The 12,269-nt window shown below is 40.5% G+C and overlaps 1 protein-coding gene across 3 annotated transcripts in view; it reads left to right on the top strand.

Annotated features, from left to right (window-relative positions):
- SHLD2 (shieldin complex subunit 2) overlaps nucleotides 1-12,269 on the top strand; it is a 76,219-nt gene that overhangs the window by 25,250 nt on the left and 38,700 nt on the right. For 2 of the 3 annotated variants that reach the window (XM_068982274.1, XM_068982273.1), the window contains exon 2: nucleotides 9,678-11,207. In XM_068982274.1, coding sequence (XP_068838375.1) covers nucleotides 9,683-11,207 — 1,525 coding nt within the window. In that variant the 5' untranslated portion in view covers nucleotides 9,678-9,682. The remainder of the gene's footprint in view (nucleotides 1-9,677; nucleotides 11,208-12,269) is intronic. The other variant, XM_068982275.1, reaches the window with a different exon arrangement.

Raw genomic sequence — 12,269 nt, 5'->3', positions numbered from 1 at the left:
AATAGCAAACTTATTTTTAAATGGCTGAGTAGTATCCTATTGTGTATATAATATATACCATCTGTTCTTTATACATTCATGTGTTGATGGACACTAAGGTTGCTTCCATATCTTGGCTATAGTAAATAATGCTGCTCTGAGCATTGGGGTGCAGGTATCTTTTTGAATTATCTTTTTGTTTTTTAGGTATATATCCAGGAGTGGAATTGCTGGGTCGTGTGGTAGTTCTCTTTTTAGGTTTCTGAGAAACCTCCATAAGAACGTTGCTTTTTTTTCAATCATCTACTGTGCTAGTATCATGATACTAGAAATATAAGTCTGATGTTAGGGAGAATGGTTGGTTCAATATAGACGAGTAAAGCATGATTGGATATTTAGTAGTAAAATGAATGCAGTTGGCTGGAATTCTGCAGTGTTGTAGGGAATGAAAAGATGAGATGGCCCAAGGAGAAAGAGAAAGAAAAATCAAAGAGGCAGAAGAATTATTTAGGAAAGAGTAGTGTTCTAAACATTAAGGAAAGACTTTCACAGTTGGAGTGGTGAAGTACTGTGGATACTTAATTGACAATTTGTACTTCACTGTTGTCTGAACAGAGATAGGAAATAGAAGTCAGATTGCAGGACATTTAGGAGGACATGTTAAGTGAGGGCCTAGAAGCAGTGAGTGCCTTGCGCCCTGTAAACGTTTTGGAGATCACGTATAGCCGGTCTGTCCCGTGAATAACACAGCTGAGGGTGCTTTACTGGCCCCTATTTTGGGGTGGGGAGGAGGGATGTCTTGGGACTATATTGTACTACTTTTTTATGACTATTATTTAAATATAGTTTCAAAATTTTGTCACTAACCATAGTCCAGTGAGTCTATGAAAAATGCAGGTAATGGACAGTCCTACTTCAGTGGAATTGCCCCAGGCTTCTCCCTCTTAGGGACACCCTGCATGTATTTCTGTGATAGTTCAGTATCTCAATTTTGCAATTGTCAATTTAGTTCTCCCATTAAAATATAAGCTCCTTAAAGCGCTTTGTTATTGTTGAATTCCCAGTACTTAGCATGATGCCTGACATTTATTTATTAAGTGAATAAATGAATAGATCAATAGTTTTCTGGGTGTTTTTTTTTTAAGCAGAAAAGTATTCTAATTTGATGATCTCACAGAATCAAAAAAGTAGAATGTTTCAGGAAAGAGGAATTGATAATCAATTTCAAATGGCAGTAAGATGAGAGTTAAAAAATCTTTGGATTTGGCCATTAGGGGTCATTGGTTTCCATAGTAAAAAGTGTTATACAAAATGATTGAAGTAAGAGCCATATTTAAGTGGATTGAAGAGTAAATGGGAAGGGAGAACAAACAAACAATATGGAAGCTTGTTTTTTTATTTATTTATTTTAATTTATTTATTCTTAATTGAAGGATAATTGCTTTACAGAATTTTGTTGTTTTCTGTCAAACCTCAACATGAATCAGCCATAGGTATAATTAGTTGAAGCTAACGGGAAGAAACTGTTGGAGAAAAATCCAGAGATTCGAGAGAGGGAAGTTCGTTAGCATAGTAATTTAATGTTTTGATTTGAAGATACCTAAGTGTTTCTACACAGAACTATACAAAAAGATCTTCATGACCCTGATAATCACAATGGTATAATCACTAACCTAGAGCCAGACATCCTGGAATGTGAAGTCAAGGGGGCCTTAGGAAGCATCACTACGAACAAAGCTAGTGGAGGTGATGGAATTCCAGTTGAGCTCTTTCAAATCCTAAAAGATGATGCTGTGGGAGTGCTGCACTCAATATGCCAGCAGATTTGGAAAACTCAACAGTGACCACAGGACTGGAAAAGGTCTGTTTTCATTCCAATCCCAAAGAAAGGCAGTGCCAAAGAATGCTCACACTACCACACAATTGCACTCATCTCATACACTAGCAAAGTAATTCTCAAGATTCTCCAAGCCAGACTTCAACAGTACGTGAACCATGCTCTTCCAGATGTTCAAGCTGGATTTAGAAAAGGCAGAGGAACCAGAGATCAAATTGCCAACATCTGTTGGATCATTGAAAAAGCAAGAGAGTTCCAGAAAAACGTCTACTTCTGCTTTATTGACTGTGCTAAAGCCTTTGACTGTGTGGATCACAACAAACTGGAAAATTCTTCAAGAGATGGGAATACCAGACCACCTCACCTGCCTCCTGAGAAATCTGTATGCAGGTCAAGAAGCAACAGTTAGAACTGGACATGGAACAACAGACTGGTTCCACATTGGGAAAGGAGTATGTCAAGGCTGTATATTGTCACCTTGCTTATTTAACTTCTATGCAGAGTACATCATGAGAAACGCTGGGCTGGAAGAAGCACAAGCTGGAATCAAGATTGCTGGGAGAAATATCAATAACTTCAGATATGCAGATAGCCACCCTTATGGCAGAAAGCGAAGAACTAAAGAGCCTCTTGATGAAAGTGGAAGTGGAGAGTGAAAAAGTTGGCTTAAAGCTCAACATTCAGAAAACGAAGATCATGGCATCTGGTCCCATCACTTCTTGGCAATTAGATGGGGAAACAATGGAAACAGTGTCAGACTTTATTTTTTTGGGCTCTAAAATCACTGCAGATGGTGACTGCAGCCATGAAATTAAAAGATGTTTGCTCCTTGGAAGAAAAGTTATGACCAACCTAGACAGCATATTAAAAAGCAGAGACATTATTTTGGCAAGAAAGGTCTGTCTAGTCAAAGCTATGGTTTTTCCAGTAGTCATGTATGGATATGAGAGTTGGAGTATAAAGAAAGCTGAGTGCTGAAGAATGGACGCTTTTGAACTATGGTGTTGGAGAAGATTCTTGAGAGTCCCTTGGACTGCAAGGAGATCAAACCAGTCCATCCTAAGGGAAATCAGTCCTGAATATTCATTGGAAGGACTGCTGCTGAAGCTAAAACTCCAATACTTTGGCCACCTGATGCGAAGAGCTGACTTATTTGAAAAGACCCTGATGCTGGGAAAGATTGAAGGTGGGAGAAGGGGACGACAGAGGATGAGATGCTTGGATGGCATCACTGACTCAATGGATGTGAGTTTGAGTAAACTCTGGGAGTTGGTGATGGACAGGGAAGCCTGGCGTGCTGCAGTCCATGGGGTCACAAAGAGTCGGACACGACTGAGCAACTGAACTAAACTGAACTGAAGTGTTTCTGCCTGCGTTTCTGGATAATATATTCCTCCCGCTTCCACTTGGTGTTGATGTCAGTATATCTTTTGAGACTGTTTTTTGCTGTGCTATTTGGAGCCCCCTAGTGACCAATTTATTAGTGATATATAAATTTTATAAAGTGTCAGTAAATTTTAAGTAGTGTCAGTCGCTCAGTCATGTTTGACTCTTTGGGATCTGTAGCCTGCCAGTCTATTCTGTCCATGGGGTTTTCTGGGCAAGAATACGGGAGTGGATTGCCATTTCCTTCTCGAGGGGATCCTCCCAACCCAAGGATCGAACCCAGGTCTCCCACATTACAGCAGGTTCTTCACTGTCTGAACCACCAGGGAAGCCCAATATATAAATAGTGAACCATCAATTAGATCTAATATATCAATTATTTTTTCTGCAGATTATTATTTCTCTGAGGATTAGATGAGGTCGGTATATGTGCCTATAGTACTTAATGATACTTAGCCCTCTTTGTTTTGTTATGGGTCAGCACACCTAAACTTACTATAATTTTGTTTCCTTAGTAATAATTCACTATTATAAGACTGTTTGAAAATAGCAGTATATCTTTGTTTTAACTGGTAATAAGTTAAAAGTTGCCATCTTTGTTGTCAACTCTCATTCAGCAATATTAGATTTAGGTCCATTGTTGTATTGGAACATCATGTCCAGTTTGAAGATTGTGAAAGAAAAGCCTGAATTATCAAACAAAAAAAGATCTGTTATGAAAATAATAACCATTCATCATTCATCACAATAAAACTTTTAAAATATAGACATCTTTGAAAAATCATCTTTAGTCTTGCTTCTCAGTTTTTCTTTCTAGGGTTTTTTTTAAGGTTATAAAATATTTCTGAACAATATAAGGAATATATTTACCTAGTTAGAAAAATCAGTGTGGTTGGTACAGTTGATGCCCTTTGTGTCTACTTCACCTATCACATCCGCATTCTTCCTTCTTGAAGGTAACCGCAATCCTGGATTTTGTGTTTTAATCTGAGACATATTTTAAAATTCAACATGTTGATATCATAAGTTGTCTATTCTTCAGATTCCTTCTTTCATTTAAAATTATGTTTGTAAGATGTATCCATGTTATTTTTCTGCCATATAGCAGTCATTCTCTGGATATCCCATGACTTATCTCCTCTTCATGGATTTTTAGGTTCTAAAATTTTTTTTTTATAAAGTCCCCCATGATCATTCTTGCACATGTATTCTTGTGTGGTTACGTGCAAGCGTTCTCCAGAGCAGAAACTTCAAAGTGGCATTATTTGGTTGTGAGGTATGAGCATCCTCACCTTCACCAGATTGTTCGTCAGACCTGTGTAAGAGTTCCCCAACCTTGGGTATGATTAGACTGCTTAACTCTTTTCCAAGTTTGAAAAAATATTTCTTAAAAACAACAACAGAAAAGAAGGCTTGTATTATAGGATATTTAGAAGATGTACAAAAGTAGAGTGATTAGAGAAGTGTTCCGTCAACCTGCCTGGACATACGGCCCATCTTGTTTTAATCTGTAACCTCGTCCTGTCTCCCCTCCTGGTGTTCTAAGGAAGTTAGGAAATGTCACACCGTTTCACATGCAAGCAGTCATTCTGCATCTTTGGCACGTAGCCTCTCATATATAGCCTTAGATCCCACTAAAAAAACCCAGTAATCCCTTAATGTTATAAAATACCAAAGTTTCAGTTTTTCCAGTTGCCTTATATTTTTACACTTGTGTCTTCAAATCAAAATCTAAATGAGGTCCACACTTTGTAACTGGTTTCAATCTACAGATTCCCTCTGCTGTCCCTCATAACATCTTCCTGGTTATATTAGTAGTCATTAGTGGCTATTGCCTAGAAAATCCATGACTCCTTAGGGGTCTATCATTCTTCTGGTGGCTGTTTATTAGCAGAATATCACTGTAAATATCACTGTAAAGAGAGTATCATGTATTTGGCCATCTTGAGATTCTCTTAGTAAAGAAAGACAGGGTAAAATGTTTTCCTTTTATTCACCAACTGTTTTGAAACAGTCACAGTATCCTCTGAAGGTGATCACTGAGTGAGTTTGTTTTAGTTGTTTGTGTGAGTTCATGGATATACACATGTCAGATTTGTTCCAGTCCGTCTTGGTGGTCATCCTGACTGTGTTCAGTTTGCCCAGTTTTGGCAGTGGGAGCCTCTTTAAGTTGGCTCCTCAGTTCTTTTGACAGAGTCCTACTAGTCTTCGATTGTTCTCTTGTATGATGAGATGTTTCAGGTTCATCTTGTATATTTCCTGCCCCAAATCTAGAACCAGCCATTTCTCTAAGGAGACTTGGTGTTGCAGCCACCCTCTGCCTATCACATACCAAAATGCCTGTCTCTTAGAAGGAAAGGAAGTGATTATTAGATAGTTTGGGCACAGTGAGCCATTTTTATCAAGGAATAGTGGGAACCCTCCAGAAATCAAAATGCACAAATGCCTGCCAAGGGCCCACATTACAAGCAGGGCTTCTTAAGGATGGTAGTCTCAGGCTTGGTATGTTAACTCTCTTCCGCACAGGTGCCTGTTAGGGATACCACATCCTCCTGATTCTGACCCCACCTCACACTTCCTCACCACATGCTCCTGCTCACTCTCCTGCGGTAGCTTTTCCTCATCTCCTCAACTTCTTGCTCAGGGGCCCAGTACTTGTATCTCAAGTAGAATATGGATGAGAATGCTGGGTAAGGAGTCAGGAATTCAGAAGAGAGACTGATGGAGATAAACATCTGGTGGGCGTTAGTGATGGAGATGTACATCGGGTAGTCACTAGTCATCATATCAGATGTACATCTGGAAGTTGTTAGTGATGGAGGCATACATCTGCTAGTTATTAGAAGGTATTCAGATCCTGAGACTGGATGACAGTTACCTAGGGAGTGAGTCCAGAGAGAGACCCAAGTACTGGGGCCCTGAGCAAGAAGCTGAGGAGATGAGGAGAAGGAGGCAGCAAAGGAGGCCGAGAATGAGCGTATGGTGAGGTGTGTGAGCTGGGATGAGAATCAGGAGGCTGCGATTCCGAAAGCCAGATGAAAGGAAGAAAGGGGTGATCAGTGCTGGCAGTCTAAGCTGAAAATGGGGAGTTGACTGATTCCAGTCTGGAGGTTACTGGAGACCTTGAAATACGTTGTTTCAGTGGAGTCTTTTGGACCAGTGCTTGATAGGAGTGGATTTAAGAGAAGATGGGGTAAGAGGGAATATAGACAGTTCTTTCAGGGAATTTTGCTGTAGAGGGGAGCAGAAAAGTGGTACAGTAAGTGGAGGAGCAGAGAGGCTGAGGACCAACAGCATGAGGGATAGTCACAACGTGTTTGTATGTTGATGGAGATGCTCCAGTGAAGAAAGAAAAATCAAGATGTAGGAGAGAAATGGAGAATTGTTGAAGCCTGGGTAGGAAAGAGGTTATAAGATCTGATGTCTAAGTGAGGAAGAGATGGCCTTAGAAGCACAAAGAGTTTATTCATAGTAATAAAGTGGGCAAAGTATATGGGTACGACAGAGGTCGGTAGGTATGTTGCTGACAACTTGTAAATGGTCATCAGCTGCACAAGGATAGGGGAGGAGATGCTGAGCTTTAAAGACTATAAAAGAGTTATCTTGAAAAATGAATGGACAGGGAAAGATAAGGTTTCTGGGTACCGCCTTGAGGTTAGTAGTAATGATCTCAAAATGAGACTAGTTTTCATTGGGTACAGTTGTAGAGTGGCTGTGATTGAACCAGGGCTTGAGTTTAGCTGGAGAGGAGAGTAGCAGAATTAAAGAAGTATGGTAGGGAGGGATTATAATGACCCTGGAATGTAAGCATTTTAAGGAGGGAAGTGAAGAATGAGGCTATAAAAATGACTTATGATCATTGTGTTCAACATAGATCCCACGTGGTCAAAGAGTTGTTGTCGTTGTCCATTTAGAGGGAGTAAGTCAAAGACAGGAGAAAGTAGTCAGTGAGTTGAAAGCTTAAATTGAAATTAAGGAAATGTATAGTGAGGTCACTTAGTTGTGTCTGACTTTTTGTGACCCCATGGACTATAGCCTACCAGGCTCCTCCATCCATGGGATTTTCCAGGCAAGAGTACTGGAGTGGATTGCCATTTCCTTCTCCAGGGGATCTTCCCAACCCTAGGGATCGAACCTGGGTCTCCTGCATTGTAGGCATACGCTTTACAGTCTGAACCACTGTGGCACTTTTAAGGAAATGTATAGTTATTGTTCGGAGAAGGCAATGGCACCCACTCCAGTACTCTTGCCTGGAAAATCCCATGGATGGAGGAGCCTGGAAGGCTGCAGTCCATGGGGTCGCTGAGGGTCGGACACGACTGAGCGACTTTACTTTCACTTTTCACTTTCATGCATTGGAGAAGGAAATGACAACCCACTCCAGTGTTCTTGCCTGGAGAATCCCAGGGACGGGGAGCCTGGTGGGCTGCCGTCTATGGGGTCACACAGAGTCGGACATGACTGACGCGACTCAGCAGCAGCAGTAGCAGATAGTTATTGTTAATGGTAGGGCATATGATTATGAGAATGAATAACTGAGGTAGGGTGGAGAATAAAATCAGTAGAGGAGAACAGGACAAGGAACCAAGAGGCCAGCGTATTAGCAGGAACACCCACACTGATAGTGAAATCACAAGAATTATAGTCAGATAGGTTATTAAATTAGAAAGAGGTGACCGTGAGCCAATCAAGGACTGATGAGAGTGACTGGGGACTGTAGCTGTGGTTTCCTGTATACCGCCATACTTCCATATAGACTTTTCATGGTTTGAAAGCTTCTTACCTTTTTACAAAGGACCCTGTACTCTGATCAAAAGTCCTCAATCATACCATGGCCTTTCATAACCCTGCCTTCTACAGCTGCTTATTCTTTTGTTTAGATGCTTGCAGCCACAGGACTTGCCTTCCATAGGAGTGTTGTTCCCCAGTAGACTTCTGTTTCCTATCTCTAGTTTACATTCACTGTTTTCTTCTCCTTTTTTTTTTTTTAAACCAGACTGACAGTTCCCTTAGGCCAAGGATCTAATTTGTCTTTTTGTCCCTGTAGCACTATCAAAAATTTATCAACAAACTCTAGGAACGATACTTTTGGAAAGTCTGTTACTATCAAGTCATTAGTGGTATGATTCTCTATTTTTATCTCACTAAATATGATGCTTACTTAGATTTACTTATAGCAAGTGCCCACAGTTAATGAAAAAATATTTAAATTATAATGAGTTTCTTTTGTCTGTATATTACAAAATGGCTATTCTTAATCTGTTTGCATTTTAGAGAAGATTAGACATACAGAAGCAGGGCTTCCCTGCTGGCTCAATAGTGAAGAATCAGCCTGCCAATGTAGGAGACACAGGTTTGATCCCTGCTCCAGGAACATCCCACGTGCCGCAGAGAAACTAAACCTGTGTCCCACAACTTCCGAGCCCGTGCTCCTCAACAAGAGGAGCCACCACAAGGCGAAGCCTGCACACCACCACTCGAGAGTAGCGTCTGCTTGCCACAACTGCAGAAAAGCCTGTGCAGAAACGGAAGAACCAGCACAGCCAAAAAACTAAATAAACAAAGTTATTTAAAAAAAACACAGAAGCAATTATTGATTGTGCTTATAGATTGAAGTTAGGTAATATAGTCACTTGTACATTTTGAAAAGAGCCTTGGTTTTTTATTTTCTCCTTACTGGTTCAAGCCTCTATTTTGGGATTTTGGAATTGAGTTCACAGTTGAAGGAAGAAGGTCCTAAAAAGAAAACAAGGTGACTGTAATACAGCTAAACAAATGCTGTTTATTCCCTTCTTTACTAACTTACTGTTTAAATGGTGCAAGTTTTGGGACTCCCCTGTCAGTCCAGTGGGTAAGACTCTGCGCTCCCAATGCAGGGGACGTGGGTTTGATCCCTGGAATGAAGATGCTACATGCTGCACTGAGCAGCCAAAAGAGAAAAAAAGAGTGCCAGTTTTTACAACCAGGAGTGAACATGCTAAGAGTTTACTCGTTTGTTGCTAGTATGCTTAATTTTATTTTCCTTAAAGAGAGTCTTTATGTGACTATTTTTTGTGCATATTTTGATTTCTCCTCATGATTACTTATGTATTTGTTATTTTTTAATTGAGTAAGAATATAAATCACCTTTATTAATTATGTTTTTGATTTATATTACATTTGCTTTGGGGCTGCTGCTGCTGCTGCTAAGTTGCTTCAGTCGTGTCCGACTCTGTGTGACCCCATAGACGGCAGCCCACCAGGCTCCTCTGTCCCTGGGATTCTCCAGGCAAGAACACTGGAGTGGGTTGCCATTTCCTCCTCCAATACATGCATGCATACATGCTAAGTTGCTTCAATCATGTCTGACTCTGTGCGACCCTATGGTCAGCAGCCCACCATGCTCCTCTGTCCGGGCTATTATAAGTTAATTTCAGTATATAAAAATTTCTGACAAATGCTTATTTTAGGTTTTTCTTTTTCTTTTTTTTTTCAGAAACTATGAGTGGAGGATCTCAAGTTCACATTTTTTGGGGTGCTCCAGTCAGTCCACTGGAAATGACAGTCTCACAGGAAACAACTTCTTTAGCGTCCACTGCTGAGACCTGGAAAGAAATTCAGGTTTTGTACAATCACCATTCCTTAAAGCTGAAGGATGAAAAATGCAGGCACAAAAATCTCGAGGACTATCAGGCCCTGAAACCTCTGGGCCTTCCAGATCTTCCTCATGGTCATTTTCCAACAAATTCTATAAGCAGATCTGTTCACATGAAGGATGACACCACACATTGTATTTCTGAAACACAAACTGTAAAGTCCCAGAAGAGTTACCTCTTGGGAATGAGTGATAGAACCAGCTCCAGTGAGCAAATATGTGGATTTACAGGAGGAGTTCAGCATATTACTGAAGAAGAAAAGTATCAAAAGCTTTCCAGTGAACTTAAGAAAACCACAAATGAACAGCATGATCAATCAAACATATGTGGTCAGAACATTCCAAAAAACTCCTTTCATTTAGATCATAAGTGTGCAGCTATATTGGATGTGGTCTGTGGTGCTGAACAGACCAACATGCCGGAAGCTGTCCTCCGTGCACCAACACAGCATCATGAAATACAGAACCAGTGTCTGGAGTTCTTTCCCTCCAACACAGTAGACAAACCAAGGCCTGAAGGAACAGTTGGGAGGGTGTCAGGTCTTAAAATATCCACTGATACTGAATTTCTTAGTATAATGACCTCCAGCCAGGTTGCTTTTTTAGCTCAAAGGAAATGTAAAGGGCAGAAGTCTATAAATAAAGGGACCATAAACATGGAGACTGAACCAGAGGCAAGTTATGGGGAAATCAGAATAACTGAGGATAATTTGATTCGGTCCAAAGATGATTCTGCAGAAGGAAATGAAGATGGACAGAACCAAGCCTGTTCCCTTGAACTTTTTAGTCCTGTTTGTCCTGAAACAAAAAGTAGCCACACTGTCTTAAACGCTGATAAGGATCTTGAAGAAAACATAGGATCTCAAGAACTTTTCAATTTTGATGATAAATTTCAACCAAATGAGATACGCATTGAGTCATGTAACTCAGGAATACTGTGTTCTCAACTAAATACCTTCCACAAAAGTTCTGGTAAGAGAAGTTGGACCTCTGAAGATAAATCAGGCCATCCTCAGGCTCTGTCTGAAGTCCCCCACGTAGCTAAGAAAATTAAGTTGTTTTCTAATGAGAGAGATCATACTGTAACAGTGGACCAGAGGAACATGTCTGGATTTAAGGGCATTAAAAAAACCTCATTAATAAAAAACTGTGATTCTGAACGTCAGAAATACAATTGCTTAGTCATGGTGTTATCTCCATGTCACATGAAAGAAATAAATATAAAATCTGGACCAAATTCTGGCTCTAAAGTGCCTTTAGCAACAATTGTGGTAACTGACCAATCAGAAATTAAGAAGAAGGTGTTTCTGTGGAGGACTGCAGCATTCTGGGGACTTACTGTGTTTCTTGGAGACATAATTTTACTCACAGGTAAGGTCATCGTGGGGAGTATCTTTTTATTTTACAAAGCTGTTGTCTTTCTCCCCCTCCCACTTTAGTCCTGTAAGGATTCTTTGCTTACCATTTGCTCCTTAGGGTTCGAGCATGATAGAGTCCCTCAGAGCATCTGTGTTGGTCTCCTCATCCCTGCCCTGCCGTTCCTGGGTGTTTATCTGTCCTTCTTTGTTCTGTCCCTCCTTCCCCCTGTGCCTCCTGTTCCTCCTCCTCTTTGAGGAGTCTTCTCTGGTTTCTCCTCCTTTCATTCACCATGCTAGCATTCACGTTGTGTCTCATCGGGCTCTTTCTTTATTTTCTTATGGTTTCATTTACTTATGTCTTATTTGTAACCCTTTTCTTTAGCTGTGTTAACAGGACGACATTTCTACTATTCCATGCCTAGTAAAGTTGTGCACACTACATTCTTACTGAGGGAACATGGAATTTCTATTGCATTTTTAAATTATTAAAATTACCAAAGACCCTTGAACTGCACGGGCCCCTTTATGTGTGTGTGTTTCTCAGTAGTGAACACTCCAGTGCTCCACCATTGCTGGTTGAATCCGTGGATGCAGAAGAGCAAGAGATTCAGAGAGCTGGCTAAAGCAATAGATGGGTCAACTGTGTGCTATCCAAGGGTCACTGCTGATCCCATTTGGAAATATGGAAAGGAGAAACTGCCGCTATTATACCAGTCGCATGTAACTACCAGTGGAGTGTGGGAGTTTTGCCTTCCAGTTACCTTGCCTGTGCTCCTCAATCACGTCTGCATATGGATAATGATGGACATTCACTGGGAACTTAGTCCGTGTTTTAGACGTTACATATCTTTCAACTCATTATGTAACAATTGTATGAGGAGAGCACTGCTTATCTTCCCCATTTTTCAGCTTGAAAATACAGACCCAGGGAAGTGAAGTAACTTACCTGCTGTCAGCCAGCTAGGAGGTGGCAAATCAGGGCTTCACCCAGACTCTAGAATCCCTACTCTCAATATATAGTTGTAATCATGAAAAGCTGGAATCAAGATTGCCAGGAAAAATATCAATAACCTCA

This window comes from Capricornis sumatraensis, chromosome 10 (assembly GCF_032405125.1).
Source record: "Capricornis sumatraensis isolate serow.1 chromosome 10, serow.2, whole genome shotgun sequence".
Taxonomy (NCBI): domain Eukaryota; kingdom Metazoa; phylum Chordata; class Mammalia; order Artiodactyla; family Bovidae; genus Capricornis; species Capricornis sumatraensis.
The sequence above is the reverse complement of the archived record's forward strand: the minus strand, read 5'-3'. Positions and strand labels throughout refer to the sequence as shown.